Genomic DNA, 16,222 nt, shown 5'->3' with positions numbered 1-16,222 from the left:
TTTTCTTGATGCATCTATTTGCATCTATTCCTCATAATCTTGTGCAGTTCTCTCCCTGAGAACCTCAAGCTCCCTTCCAAGTGTACATGTCTTCACCACTTACCCCTCATCATGTTTCCCTCTCATTTTTGGTACGTATCTTTCTCCATCTGCCTAAAGAAAAACCTAAGGTCTAGAGGGGAAAAATCCCATGAGTTATTCACAGAGGCATTTATACAAAGCATAAACCACAAAGGTGCTCCAGCTACCACGACCTCTTTCCACACATACACTCTTTCCCTTTGTTCCCAATATAGACAGTCATCTTGGAGGAATAAAGATCTGGATCTATTTTCAGTTTCCTCTAAACAAGAAAAAAATCCCAGTGAGAGAATAGCAAAAGTCACAGAAAGAGCATCTGTGCTGGATCAGAGATCCTAGAGCTGGCATTTGAAAAACAGGACTTCATCCAGTGGGAATCCATTGTTCCCAAGGTGGTAAAGAAGCAAAGCAAAGCAAAAAAGATTATCTAACACTGACACAGTATAGTACAAACCACTTTACATAACCGAAAAACAAAACAGTGTTAAATTTAAGGTATGATACTGAACTTTGTAACATGATTGTTCTCCCTTATAAATTTGGTTAGGTAAAATATAAACACTACTCTAGTGAAGTCTTTCACTATGGATCAAATGCAAACAGTGTAAATTGTATCATTAAAAGACAAATGAGAGGTCCAAAAGGGACAGCTCAGATAGTGCAGCAGTCAAGATCCATTAATAGACTGCACTAAACACTGCTATTCTCACGATCCCATTCAAAACAGAATTACAGGATTAGCAGTCATTCTACCATACAATAAGAAGGGCAGAAACTATTCTTTGGAAAGGTGGTCAATGGCGATAAGATCTCATCAAAGTAGAGATGCAGAAAATCATTTTTTTTTCAATATTATCATTTTTTAAATTACAAGACACCTGGTAGACAGACTGGCACTGACTCTACAGACAGTAAAGTGGAAAATTTTCCTCTGGAAAACTGAACAGTCCCAATGGAAAAAATATGACAGCTGCTAGTACTTGGGGGGACACCAAAGAAATTACTTATCCAATCACTACCCATAAAGCCTATGCACACAGAACTTCTAATGGACCTTTTACTGCCTCATACATAAATGAATGGACAGATATTATCAGGCATTGGAGGAAAGCCTCCAACATAAAAAACAGATCAAAACAAAACCGAGAAAGGAAAAAAACAATCTAAAGTCCAAGTAAACAAAATGTCCAAGAAAGAAACCAAGGGTTTTTTTTTTTTGCAGTTGTTTTAAATTTATGCTTTTGAAGTATGATGTAATACTGTGTAAGAAAAATTTTAAAGCTATATATTCAGCATGTCCTAACTTTCTTAAAAATAAATACTGAGGGCCGGGCGCGGTGGCTCAAGCCTGTAATCCCAGCACTTTGGGAGGCCGAGGCGGGTGGATCACAAGGTCAAGAGATCAAGACCATCCTGGTCAACATGGTGAAACCCCGTCTCTACTAAAAATACAAAAAATTAGCTGGGCATGGTGGCACATGTCTGTAATCCCAGTACTCAGGAGGCTGAGGCAGGAGAATTGCCTGAACCCAGGAGGCGGAGGTTGCGGTGAGCTGAGATCACGCCATTGCACTCCAGCCTGGGTAACGAGTGAAACTCCGTCTCAAAAAAAAAAAAATAAAATAAATAATAATAATAATAAAATAAATAAATACTGAAAAATACATCAATAGAACAGAATAAAGAGTCCTAAAACACATCCACACAGTACAGTCTCCTAATTTAACAGATAGGACCACTGTAATTCAGAAAAGAAAAGGTAGTCTCTCCAATAAATAGTGCTGGATTTATTGGATATCTTTGTGTTGGGGAGAAATGACCTTTGATCTCCATGATCATACAAAAAAAAATCCATAACATATCACAGAAAAAAATCACAACATATCATAGACATATACAAAAGCTAAAACAATCAAGCTTTTAGAAAAAAGTATACCACATATTCATGACTTTCACAGTATTTACCTTATGACCCAGAAGCTCTATTCTTAGATATTTATATATTGAAGTAAAACAAGTATGTAAGTCCACCAAAAGACTTAAACAAGAATGTTCAAAGCAGCTTTATTTATAATAGCCCCAAACTGAAAGCTATCCAAATATTCATCAACAGAACAGATAAATTACATATTTAAACAGTAGAAAATGACCCCAAAACAATAAAGAACTATTATTACATGCAACAACATGGATGAATCCCAGACACAATGGATGAGCAAGAGAGGACAGACTCAACAGATTTCACTAATACTCTACTTAGTCTGTTTTGTGTTGCTATAAAGCACTTTTTGAGGCTGGGTAATTTACAAATGAAAGAGTTTTATTTTGACTCATGATTCTGCTGACTGTACAAGAAACATAGTGCTGGCGTCTGGGTCTGGTGAGACTCTCAGGTAGCTTACAATCATGGTGGAAAACAAAGGATGAAGCAAGCACATTCCATGATGAGAGGGACCAAGAGAGTGGAAGCAGGTCCCAGACTCTTTTAAACAAGATCTCACTTGACTAATAGAGAACTCACTCATTACCTTAAAGAGGATACCAAGTCATTCATGAAGGATACACCCCCATGACCCAAACACCTCCCACCGTCCATCTCCAACACTGGGGATCACATTCCAACATGAGATCTGGAGAGGATAAATATCCAAACTATATCATTCTGTGATTCCATTTATATGAGGTACAAGAACAATCAAAACAAATCTGTGGATGCTGAAAAGAAAGATACCAAAATGAATCTATGGGTACTGAGGGGAAGATACAAGGGAACATTCAGGAATAATGGAAATGTTCTGTATCTTGAGCTGAGTCATGTTTACATGAATACATATGGACATATTGAGCTGTATATTAAGATTTTCATACTTTATTGTAAGTTGTACAGTAACAGCAAACAGATATTTTGCTAGAAAATAGATAGATAGATAGATAGATAGATAGATATTTTCCTTGGGTGCTGGAATTGTGGGAATTTTTTTTTTTTTTTTTTTTTGAGACAGAGTTCCGCTGTTGTTACCCAGACTGGAGTGCAATGGCATGATCTGGGCTCACAGCAACCTCCGCCTTCTGGGTTCAAGCAATTCTCCTGCCTCAGCCTCCCGAGTAGCTAGGACTACAGGCACGCACCACCATGCCCAGCTAATTTTTGTATTTTTAGTAGAGACGGGGTTTCACCATGTTGACCAGGATGGTCTCAATCTCTTGACCTCATGATCCACCCACCTTGGCCTCCCAAAGTGCTGGGATTATAGGCGTGAGCCACCACGCCCGGCTGGAAATTTTTATTACTTATATTCATCTGTATTTCTGAAAATTTCAAGAGAACTTATACAGTCAGAAAAAGATTAAGTTTTCTTAGTGCTTTCAGATATATGTCCATGCTTCCTGTCATTTTTAATAGCTAGAATGCCACTTTAGCTGGGCTCAGTGGCTCATACTTATAACGCCAGTGATTTGGGAGGCTGAGGCAGGGGAATAACTTGAGGCCAGGAGTTCAAGACCAGCATGGGCAACATAGTGAAACCTTGTTTCTACCCGCCCTCAAAAAAAAATTAGCAAGCTGTGGTGGTGTACACCCATAGTCCTAGCTGCTTGTGAGGCTGAGGTGGGAGGATCACTTCAGCCCAGGAGTTTGAGCTGCAGTGAGCTATGATCATGCCACTATCTAGTCTAGACAGAGCAAGACCCTGTCTCTTAAAAAAAGTTAAAATTAACAAATTTTTTTAAAAATCCCACTTTAAGCCTCCTATTTACTTCTGATATACCAATTTGCCTTCTCATTACTCATCTTCCTCTTGTTAACAGTCTACTCAAAATCTGCTTTTCACTGCTTTTTAAAAGTGATTTGTAGTTACAATTTTTTTTTTTACAAGACACTTCGGTTCTCTAAGATCTTCAGATGTTTTCTTTCTGCTTCAAACTGTGAAGTCCCTTGGCTAGGTACCAGACTTGGAGTAAAAAACCAAAATCCTTTTGGTTAAATACAGACTTCTTTATCTTGGAACCCTTCTTATTATCAAAGCCTAAAGTCATGCTGATCCTTATATCCTTAAATTTATCTTTCTTGGTAACTTATAAAATTATCTTTAAAGTTTAAAAATGTGAGAGCAGGGCCAGGCACCATGGTTGACACCTGTAATCCCAGCACTTTGGAAGACCAAGGAAGGGGGATTGCTTGAGCCTAGGAGTTTGAGACAAGCCTGGGCAACATAGTGAGACCTTATCTCTACAAAAAAATAGGAATATTAGCTGGGTATGGTGGTGTACATTTGTAGTCCCAGCTACTTAGGGGAGGCTGAGAGGAGAGAATCACTTGAGCTTGTGAGATTGAGGCTGAGGTGAGCCATGACCATACCATGACACTCAAGCCTGGGAGACAGTCTAAGACTTTATCTCAAAAACAAAACAAAACAAACCAACAAACAAAAACTATGAGAGCAGATCTTATCCTTAAGGCCTCAGTGTCTTTTTTTTTTGAACTCCCTATTAGCTGGCTTTTTAACAAGACCTTTGTAAATAGATCACTTTACATTCGAAGTCCCTCAGTATGTCTTGACTCTTTCATCTATAATTTTGTGTGTAGTTTGTTCAGCTTTAAAAAAAAAATACGAGGTGGCCCGCGCCTGTAATCCCAGCACTTTGGGAGGCCAAGGCAGGTGGATCATGAGGTCATGAGATGGAGACCATCCTGGCCAACATGGTGAAACTCTGTCTCTACTAAAAAATACAAAAATTAGCCAGGCATGGTGGCAGGCACTTGTAGTCCCAGTTACTTGGGAGGCTGAGGCAGGAGAATCACTTGAACCCAGGAGGCAGAGGTTACAGTGAGCAAAGATCTCGCCACTTCACTTCAGCAGGGCAACAGAGCAAGACTCCATTAAAAAAAAAAAAAGCTTTAGAATTACTGAGGATTTTGTTTGTTTGTTTGTTTTTGAGACAGAGTTTCACTTTGCCACCGAGGCTGGAGTGCAGTGGTGAGATCTCTACAACGTTGCTCCACCTGCCAGGTTCAAGCAATTCTCCTGCCTTAGCCTCCGGAGCAACTGGGGTTACAGGTGTGCACTAAGATGCTTGACTAATTTTTGTATTTTTAGTAGAGATGGCGTTTCACCATGTTGGCCAGGCTGGTTTTGAACTCCTGACCTCAAATGATCCGCCCGCCTCTGCCTCCCAAAGTGCTGGGATTACAGGCAAGAGCCGCCACGCCTGGCCTAGAATTACTAAGTTTTATGCTGCCATATCATCTCTGGTTTACAGTTTTCACTAAATTTTGGCATTGACATATTAGTTTATTCCATTCACACAGTCATTTGTTCGTCCATAAATATTTAGAGGAGCATTAACTATAACCCAGTACTACTGGGTTCCAGGCATTGTTGAGATATCGGTAAGCAAGAGACAATTCCTATTCAGGGTATGAGAAAGACAGACATTATCACCAACAATTATGAAACCAAGCTAAGATAGAGGAAACAGAGAGTACTGCAAGCTCAAAGTGGAGACAACTAATTACCCAGGGAAGTCAGAGAAAGATTCTAAGAGAAGTGATGATCACACAGCTAAGCATAAACAAAACTTCATATTACTGCAACTTTCATACTCTGCGGATGTGAGATGTTTCAGAGAAAAAGCAGAGCACATTTGAGGAACTGAGTAGGTTCTTATGGCTGAAGCATACTGCATGGGATGAGGCTGAAGGGGGTCAGCTCATGAATAGCCTTGCTAAGAGCAGACTTACAGGATTATTGCATCTTCCATTTCTATTATTTTTTTTAAAGGATTCATGTAACTTTATGTTTGTTTGTTGAATATTATTGACAAACTTAATAATTCACTTACTTTATGATATTTAAGTACCTACTACATATCAGGCCTAGAGCTGCGGATAAGAGGTAAAGAACTATAGCTAGCTTGGTCCTCCCGTTTAGTATTGCTATTAATACAAATAAAATTATCAATTCCATTTGTCTGCTATTGCATTAGATGGAATATGCTGGAAATTCTCCAAATTTTAAGGGTATGGTGAAGGTAGTTTGACTATGCAGAAAAGAAACAAAAACAAAACCCAACTTTATACACATGTATATATAAATATAATGTTCATCAATATGGGAATGGTTAAGTAAACCATGGTATTTCCAATCCACAAAACTGCTGCTATACGACCCTTTAGAAGAATAAATTAGAACTACATGTGCTGATACGCAAAAGTACCAACATGGTAGAAAAAAAGCAAATTACAACAGTACATTCGATTACCACATTTGGTCTTAAAAATAAACTTCTATTTCTAAACCTGAATAGATCACACAGTTATATTAATGAATACAATTATTGATTAAACTGTACATTTATATTATATAGATATTTGTATACATATGTTATATTTAACAATAAAAGTTAAAACCCTTGCTAATCATCTTTAGGTAAAGTTAACCATATGGCTTTTATGAGAAAATAATAAATTTTTAAACTCATTGAGCAGGAAAGCAATGTTTCTAGATGCTTCCAACAATCTTCCGACCATACGGGAACACAATTTGGTTCAGTTGCCACCTGGGAAAAGCTGACTCCAGGACAGAATCCACAGTTGCAAATAATCCTTTGGGTTCCAGGCCAACCTCACCCAAGGGCTCCTTCTCCAGCCTTCATTCATCATGTATGATCCTCTGCAAAAGCCAGAGGATGGCCTGGATGCAGTACTTGCCTCTGCCATCAGCTTATGGAATGGTCCCCACGGGTGAGCCTCAGCCCCTTGTCTTACAGATCCTGGCACTGTCAGCAAACTCTGATTATAACACCTTCCCCTACACTGCTGGGACCCCCATATGGGGGAGGGGCACATCCAGCCTCACCCAACCACTCAGTTCAGGGACTCTGATCAGTACCCCACCAACACTGCTATCTGAAAGCCAGTGGAGAAATAAAGGTTGGCTTCTCCTCAGAAAAAAAGGGTAGGAACCTCTGAATTACATCTAGTCACCGGGACATACAGGACAGCATTGTAACTGGAACTTCAAATAGTCAATCCTCAAAGTGAGAATGGAGAGAAAATGGGGCCCAGCAAGAGAGAGGCACAAAAGAAAGGGCAGCATTGAACAGAAGGAAAAGGAAAAGGGAAGAAAGCTGTTAACACAGAAAGTGAGTTGGGGAATTAAAAGGAGAGGTTAGGGCATAGAGAGAGAGAAAAGGGAAGAACTCTGCCCCCTGCCAAGTTGAGAGGACACACTAGAAAGGGACAGGTCCATCCCTCCTAACAAGCCTGATAAGGCCACTTCCCAGGCCAGGTACCCCGCCAGCCCAGCCCCTGAAAGACAGGCTCTGACCGCCTCCTCCCAGAGCATTAGATTAGGCTTTGTGGGAAAGTTGAAATCTTGATGGTTTAGAAAGAGGCCCCTACAGCTTAATGCCCTGGCAATTTAACTAAGCGCTCCTGGTTCCTGATGAATACCTAGCCAGCCCAGCTTTGCTCCATCATGAAAGCGCGCTCTCCTGACCCTCTGAGGGAGCAGCAGCTCAGTCAGCTCGGTGGGGTGGCTCTTAATGGACAACAGTGAATTTCACATCAAACCAGAAAGCACCACTCATGCCTATCATGTGCTGCACCTAAGAGACCATACAACCCAGGGCAGCTCATCCTCCCCCTTTCTTCTGTTTTCACAGTATTCTTAAAGAAATATGCTTTACAGACAATGAAGATTGGGGGAAAAAAATGCTAGATGATAGCTTCAGTTTCTATCATTAGCAACATCCACAAACGGCTCTCTATATGTGAAAGGAGCTCAAAGTAGTTTGGGGTATTGATGAGTTAAAAAAAAAAAAATAGCTTCCTGGCCAGGCATGGTGGCTCATGACTGTAATCCCAGAACTTTGGGAGGCCGAGGTGGGTGGATCACAAGGTCAGGAGATCGAGACCATCCTGGCCAACATGGTGAAAACCTGTCGCTACTAAAAATACAAAGATTAGCTGGGCATGGTGGCATGTGCCTGTAGTCCCAGCTACTTGGGAGGCTGAGGCAGAATTGCTTGAACCTGGAAGGTGGAGGGTGCAGTGAGCCAAGATTGCACCACTGCACTCTAGCCTGGGTGACAGACTGAGACTCCGTCTAAAAAAAAAAAAAAATAGCATCTCTCCCACTCCCCAAGAAAGATCTGAGTTTCCCAGGAGCATCTGAGTTTTCTAAGAGCACAATGGCACAGAAAGAACAATGTAATACAGCATCAATGAAGCCACACCCCTGGCAAAGGGCCTAGAATTTAATATAGTATACAGCCTCACCACTAATCAGGCCTCTTTTTGGCAAACTTCAGATGAAAACATCAGTGGTTTCACATTACATTCACTTCTTGTTAGCTCCTAGATTCCTCATTCTGTGGCCTTCCTGGTATCACAGAGCCACACAAGTTTTAGGAGAAAGATAGGATTGCAGAGGCCCCTCTCTGAGGGCCTGCCTACTCTAAACCATCCTACCACCCATCTACTGCTGCCTGAAAAACTCACTATTAGTAAGTCACATCTTTGGGTAAAGGCCGTATTGCCCCAAGTGGGATATGTGGAACCTGGGTAACATGGATAAACAACTTTATTTGAATAGTTTATACCTTCTATTTGTGACAGGTGATACAGTAGTTATTAAGTTTAAGGCCATGGTATCATTTCCCTTTTAAACAAATTTTAGGGTTTTAAAAAATGGGTTAACTTTAAGAAAACTGTTATATAACAGCATAGGTGATATAAAGATAAGACAAAAATCATGCAGGGGAACACAAATGAAGTGTGAAAAGCACTAGGGTTTCTACTTTCAAGACCCTCCTGTTAAATACAACTACCTGGCCAAAGGTGGTGTCACAAGCCCGTGATCCCAGCACTTTGGGAAGTTGAGGCAGAAGGATCCCTTGAGGCTAGGACTTCGAGAACAGCCTACTCAACATAGCAAGACCTAGTCAACATAGCAAAAAATACAGACAGGGGTCTTGCTATGTCGCAGTGGCAGTGGCCACTGTGGGTCATGCAGGTACAGTGGCTCATGCAGCAGGATTGCTTGAGCTCAGGAGTTTAAGACCAGGCTGGGCAATACAGTGAGACCCCCAACTTCTATGAAATATAAATAAAAAATTAACCAGGCACAGTGGCATGTGTCTATAGTCCTAGCTACTCCAGAAGCTGAGGTGGGAAGATTATTTGAGTCCAAGAGTTTGAGGCTGCACTGAACCATGATTGTGCCATGCACTCAAGGCTGGCAGACAGTTTCTAAAGCAAAATAATAATCGGTAAATAAATACAACTAGCTCTCACTAGAGTTTCTCACATAGCCACCACCAGACTATTAAAGGTCACCAAAAATTAGTTCGACAAAGTTAGCAGAGCTAGAAGAGTGCAGAAACTTCTATCAAAGATTAGACCAGCTCTAGAGAGAGTGGTGTTGGGGAGGGAAGGCTGTTAGTGGGGAAAAGGCGGAAAGGCAGAATCTGGAGTGTCTAGGAAGCTAGTGGCAGCAGGAAAGCACTAAGTATTCGACTTAACAATAAGGACTCATGGAATAGGCACATTCTTACAGATGTCCCCCTCTTCACACACTTTTTTCCCAACTGATTCTGCCCAAGGTTCTGAAAATGAAAGCTGATTGGTAAAGTACAGCACACAGCATTAGATGTGTGAAGTGGCAGAAGTCTAGCACCATTTCCCAGGTCTTCCTCTCTCCAAACATCTTTGTAGTTCAACTGTTTACCATTCTTACTTTTCTCTGAATAAGGAGCATGCCTAGATAGTTTTCAGTTATGATGTATTTTCTGAGCCAATTCTCTTGAGACTGGCTAATGATTCCTTAGCACAAATAATCAAGAAACTAGTGATAGGCACCTCTGAATAAGGGATTTACTCTTTAATGAGTAAATTCAGGTAGATCAAACTCTCCTCCCACCATGACCATCAATTTTCTCCCTTAAACCATTTAATGAAAAGAGTTCAGAAAAATATAAATCATCTGTTGTTTTTGGCAAAGTCATACCAAAAGCTTGTGCCCACAGAGACTGGATTCAAACCATTTGCCTCCTTTGCTTTAGATGGGACCCACCCAGTGTTCAAGATCTGGCTTTAAGGCATAAATCAGTAATAAAATTCCACATACATCCCCTAAAAGCTATAAAGGAATCATTCCAAGCTCACTTCCTTGTGAAGATTCCTTTGTGTAGTGCCCAAAGGGGTGTGAACCTTTTTGGTTGTAAAGTGGGAGGGTCAGCTCATGTTCAATTCCCTTGCTCTATATTGCTGCTGTTTAATTGCTGACTCCCATTTTATAGCCAAGCCAATTAGTAGCCTTGGCCAAGCGTAAGGAGCTTGGAAGCCTGAAACATGGCACTCAGCTGAGCCTACAGAAAACAGAAAGCCTTTTCTGTCAGAATTTCCCTCATGAGAGAGAGCTGGACCTGGCTACCAAATGTCAAAAGTCTAAAAGGTGGATGTTGCAGTTCAGTATGTAGTATCCCTGGGCACATCAGCAAGCACGTGAATCCCTACTAGATTGAGTGACAGGACTGGTGGCCTGACACAGGTTAGGGAAATTTCAAAAGATGACTATTTCACTCCTCATCCAATTTAGTGAGCAATATTACTCCCTTTTGTCTCTGACCAGCTTAATAACTAACTCCTTTGAGGGCTGTGACACTTTCTGATAATACTCTTGCTGTTAAAAGGATGTTGGGTCAAAGGCTGTCAGTCCCACAGCCTTCTGTGTTACTGGTTTACTCCAGGCACTCTAAAAAAAGCCAAGACCAGGTTAACAGAGAATAAAATAAAAAACAGAGTGAGGCCAGGTGAGGTGGCTCACGTCTGTAATCCCAACACTTTGGGGGGCTCAGGTGGGCGGATCACCTGAGGTCAGGAGTTCAAGATCAGCCTGGCCAACATGGTGAAACCCCATCTCTACTAAAAATACAAAAAATTAGCCAGGCGTGGTGGTGCACACCTGAAGTCCCAGTTACTCGGGAGACTGAGGCAGGAGAATTGTTTAAACCTGGGAGGTGGAGGTTGCAGTAAGCCGAGACTGTGCCATTGCTCGCCAGCCTGGGAGACAGAGCAAGACTTTCTCTCAAAAAAAAAAAAAAGAAAGAAAAGAAAAAGAAAAAGAAAAATGAGAGTGAACAATCTGAGCTTTACTATTTACATATTAAATACAAAGAGGAATTTAGCCTCAGGTCTCCATATCTTTTTTATTTTTATTCATTTTATTATTATTATTATTTGAGACAGAGTCTCATTCCATCTCCCAGGCTGGAGTGCAGTGGCACAATCTTGGCTCATTGCAACGTCCACCTCGTGGGTTCAAGCAATTCTTGTGCCTCAGCTTCCCAACTTAGCTGGGATTATAGGCATGTACCACCACGCCCGGCTAGTTTCTGTAATTTTAGCAGAGACAGGGTTTCACCATGTTGGCCAGGCTGGTCTCGAATTCCTAGCCTCAAGCAATCCACCCACCAAAGTGCTGAGGTGTGAGATATCATGCCCAGCCACTTTTTTTTTTTTTTTTTTTAAGAGACAAGGTCTCACTGTCTTCCAGGCTGGAGTGCGGTGGTGTGATCATAGCTCATTGCAACCTCAAACTCCTGGGTTCCAGCGATCCTCCCACCTCTGCCTCCAAAGTGCTAGGATTACAGGCACATACTATATGCCCAGCTAATTTTTAAAAATTTTTTTGTAGCAATGGGGTCTCCCTATGTTGCTCAGGCTGGTCTTTAACTGGGCTCAAGCGATCCTCTTGCGTCAGCCTGCCAAAGTTCTGGGATTACCACACCAGGCCTCAGATCTTGATTATAGGCTGATTAGTAACCAAGCCCATAAAGCCCCAGAATATAACAGCAAAAAGGCCAGGTGTGGTGTCTCATGCCTGTAATCCCAACATTTTGGGAGGCTGAGGCAGGCAATTACTTGAGCCCAGGAGTTTGAGACAAACCTGGGCGACATGGTGAAACTCCATCTCTACGAAAAACACAAAATGTTAGGTAGGTATGGTAGTGCATGCCTGTAGTCCCAGCTACTTGGGAGGCTGAGATAGGAGGATGGCTGGAGCCTAGGAGGCGGAGGTTGCAGTGAGCTGATATCACACCACTGCACTCCAACCAAGGCAACAGAGTCAGACCCTGTCTCAAAAACATAAAAAAAAAACCCAAACCAGCAAAAAGGCCTTATATAGCCAAGTATGGTTGCCTGTAGTCCAGCTACTCAGGGGGTTGAGGTGGGTGGATCACTTGAGCCCAGGAGTTAAGAGACCAATCTGGGCAACATAGCAAGCTGTTTCTGGAAAAAAAAAAAAAAAAGAAAGAAAGAAAGAAAGAAAAAAGAAAAGAAAAAAAGGAAGGTCTTGAATAAGACTTTTCCAAAAATTTAGAACTTATACCTCTTTTTAAAAAATGTTATCACATCTCAAAATATACCATCATCCAAAAATTAAAATTCTGCTTTGGAGGAACTCAAAATTCATATAAGCCTGTCATTAATTCTCAGTACCTCTGTGAGGAGGTACTAACCTGCATTCAAGGTCAAAGAATGTTTCCGTGCCAAGAAAGGAGTGCCCTGCTCAAGGCCTTAGGTGACAAAAGGTGAGTTCAAAACACTCCTGCCCATACCCCAGCCCTGCCTTTCAGCTCAGTCCAGTTCCCCTTAAGAGCATTTCTGTTAAAGGCCAGCCCTGTTGTTTATTATAGTTTGTATTTAGGGAAACACACTAACATTTTTCTTCCTGACAGTAAAGTCTGAAGTTCTCTACCAATGGGAAAACTTGTGGGGGGTGGCAGGGGTGAATGAAAGCTGAAAATTTCCAAAAACTTTTGGCCTACTTAACTGCCCTGACAGCACATAGTTATTTTGTTTGGGAAAGGAGGGGGTGGACTGTTCTTTCCAAGGGAAGTATAATTAGTTGTTTCAAATATTATCAAAGAAATTTAGAAAATAGTTACTTTTCAAATTTTTTAATGTGGCCAAGACATCTGATTCCAGCAATTCTTAATATTAACAGGCTCCCAAAAAGCCCCTTAAAAATCACTATCATAATCTCTACCACTCAACAGGCACACGCGGGGGGGGGGGGGGGGGGGGGGGAGGGGGCGGGGGGAACTACTCTGGTCTTTTGCACACTTCGGGGCTTCTTTTACAGTGAATGACTTCACTGACCTGACTGGAAATCCCGTTTCTCTAGGTCTCACCCTGGATTTGCCCTCCTTTGACTGCTGCACTGCTTTCTATATTTATGCACAAATCAGCTACGGCCACCTTCCTTAGCAATTCCCAAACCTGCCTTTTACTGTACGGGATCCCTGGAGGCCCAATTCTGCTTTCTGGAGTCAAAGAAATACAAAATAAATTTCACTACCTCCCAGAAAACAGATGTTGGTAAGTTTCAATATAAAATAGACAGCTCTTGAACCCAGGAGATGAAGGTTGCAGTGAGCCGAGATCTCGACACTGCATTCCACCCTGGGTGACAGAGCGACACTCTGTTTCAAAAACAAATAAATGGACAGCTGTGTATTTTTTGGTCACAGCATCAATAAATTTCAGGGCCAGGAAATATCATAAATCACCAAGGCATTCCTCTTCATATAACCAAAATACTTTTTTCCTGTTGCTCAGGAAATTAAGACAAAATGGCCAACTAACACTTATGCAGCCTTACACTGAGAAACTCATAGAAGCTGGTAGGAAAGGGCTAGAGATCTTTGATCTACTGTTAACAAAGAGTATGGGACTCTTTTCAGCTCACCCAGTGCCCCGTATGGATGTTTTTGGGTGCTGATTCTCCTTTAATAACTTCCCCCTATTAAATCTCCTACCAGTCATTTGAGGTTTGGATTTCACCCTAGGGATAAGAGGTGTTTGTAAGACACTCTGAAACCTCTGAAGGGCAAAGGGCAAAGGGACCTACAACCCTCCTGAATACTGAGGGAAGCATAGCTTTCAACAAGTTATTAAATCCAATCAAATGAGATACTCGAAAATGAGCTGCTCTTGGGTGAGTCCTTTCATAAGAAGGAATTTTTCAAAAATCTGCTAACATAATTACTCCACAAAGTTTACATGTATCATATTGCATAAATCTATAAATATGCATAATTTTTGTTAATTAAAATTTTAAAAATCTGCCAACAATGGCTGGAGAAAGCACCCGGCTGCCTGAGCCCCTACCCTTGTCGGTTACAAGTATTTCATAAGCAGGGTTCGAGGAATCCCATCAGAGAAGAGTGTCCTCACCTCTTTGCCGGAATGTCATACGAAGTTCCTCCTCACCTCTTTGCCGGAATGTCACACCAACTTCCTCAGTGTTCCTCCTACCCCAATCTAGTCAACGTTTCAATGGCTCACCACAGCACACAGTGCCTCTCAGCTGGGCACTCAAGAGTTCTTTCCTAACCTTCCCTAACCTAATTATCAAAAACTTTTCCCCCAAAACGGCCCAGCACATGGTCCAGTCAGTCCCCAAATCGTTTTTCCTCACGGTCTCCTTCCCCAGGGGGCGTCCCCTCCTTCTCTCCCCTTGCAACCCCCGCCGCTACCAGGAGATTAGTCTCCACCCGTCAGGACCCCGCTCAGATTTCACTTCCTCCAACAGGTCCGCTCAGATCCCAATCCTCCGCTCTCAACAGCAGCCAGGATTCCTTTCCCCTGCAAACAACGCCTTCTCTGAACACCCCGGCCGCCGAACGCCGGCTTTGCGTTCCCTAGTTACTTCCAGTCACCCCCGCCCCACTCCCACTCGCGGGGCTTGCGACCAGCCCTCTGCCTCCGGGTGGCCCAGCTCGGAACCCGCAGAGCAGCGCCTCAGAAATCGCAGCCCAGGGCGAGGAAATCCAGAAGCCTCCCGCGGACGTCCCCCGGGACAGGGTGTGGCGGGCCCGGCTCCGAGCCCGCTGACTCCTTGTGAGGAGAGAACCGCAGCGACGCGGAGCCCCTGTGAGTCCACCGCCCGGACGCGCGGCGCAGCGACCCGGAGCCCCAGAGTAGCCGCGGGGTGCCGGGAGGAGTCCAGCCAGCGGCAGCCGTTTCCGTGCCTCCCTACCCCTCCTCAGGGGCTGCGCGAGCCCCTGCCTGAGCCTGGTCCGCCCGAGTGACCGCCAGTTCTCTGGGCGCTCTCTGGGGAGCTCCGGGGCGCACACATCCCGGGACGCGCCCTGTCCGCCCCTGTTCCCGCTCCTGGTCCCAGCTGGGCCGGGTCAGGTCCGCCGCGTCTCACCTCTCCTCTCCACGAACCGACTGGATAACGGTCGGGTCTGGGTCTGAGGAGCCCGGACCAGACCGCACCTGTCTCGGAGCGATTGAGGCGCTGCCTCGCGCCTGACGTCACGGCAGCCCCAAGCGCAACGAACTGGGAGTCACCTGATCACCCTGGCAACGCGCGCGGGGCGGGGCGAGGCGAGGCGAGGCGGGCGTCACAGCACGAGCCCCGCCCCCAGCCGCTCCGCCTCTAAGCGCCGCCGGAAGCTCGCTGCGGCAGTCTACGTTGCTGGACGCGAGGTAGGCGTCTGGCTTTCCTACGCGGGCCTCCCAGCTGCGATGGTTACTTGGGACTCTCACAGGCGTTCCCCTTGGTTGGATCGGTTCTCCAAGACTCCATCCGATGCCCCCACGCCGCTAGTGCAGGTGCCTGCGAGGCAGGACCAGCGTCCATACGGGACTCTGCCCAGTACGTGTCAAGAGGGGTTAGCTACGGGCTGCTGCCTCCTCGTATCGTGTTGATCCAGACCCAGCTAGGTTTGAGGCTTACTTCCCGAACTGTACCTGAGAGGACTGAGGCTGAGGCTGATAACTGGATTGCTCTGTGGCAACTTTTCCCCATAAACCTTGCAACAAGTAGTCCGGCCAGTACTTTAGAGTGTAATAAGACTTCATTTACATCAGGAGGGGGAAAGGGGACAGAACCTTCTGTCCTGAAGAACCTTCTTCTATTCCAACAGAAAGAGAAGTCACCGAAAAGCTCCCAGAGCAAGGCCTAGAACAAGCTTGCAAGTCCTACTTGCCAACAAATTTTTATTTTTCATATTACAAATTGATTTTCTCTCCAGATTCCTTCCCCTTGCTTGCTATTAGGTTGGTGGAAAAGTAATTGTGGTTTTTGAAATTATTGTTATTATTATTATTTTGAGACGGAGT

General features: G+C 43.6%; 1 protein-coding gene across 2 annotated transcripts in view; it reads right to left on the bottom strand.

Moving 5' to 3' along the window:
* Positions 1-15,350, bottom strand: part of CYSTM1 (cysteine rich transmembrane module containing 1) — a 73,862-nt gene extending 58,512 nt beyond the window's left edge. Inside the window, exon 1 of one of the 2 annotated variants that reach the window (XM_008985979.5) lies at positions 14,327-15,350. In XM_008985979.5, coding sequence (XP_008984227.2) covers positions 14,327-14,345 — 19 coding nt within the window. In that variant the 5' untranslated portion in view covers positions 14,346-15,350. The remainder of the gene's footprint in view (positions 1-14,326) is intronic. The other variant, XM_035286016.3, reaches the window with a different exon arrangement.
* Positions 15,351-16,222: the final 872 nt, after the last annotated feature.

Source organism: Callithrix jacchus, chromosome 2 (genome assembly GCF_049354715.1).
Source record: "Callithrix jacchus isolate 240 chromosome 2, calJac240_pri, whole genome shotgun sequence".
NCBI classification, from domain to species: domain Eukaryota; kingdom Metazoa; phylum Chordata; class Mammalia; order Primates; family Cebidae; genus Callithrix; species Callithrix jacchus.
The sequence above is the reverse complement of the archived record's forward strand: the minus strand, read 5'-3'. Positions and strand labels throughout refer to the sequence as shown.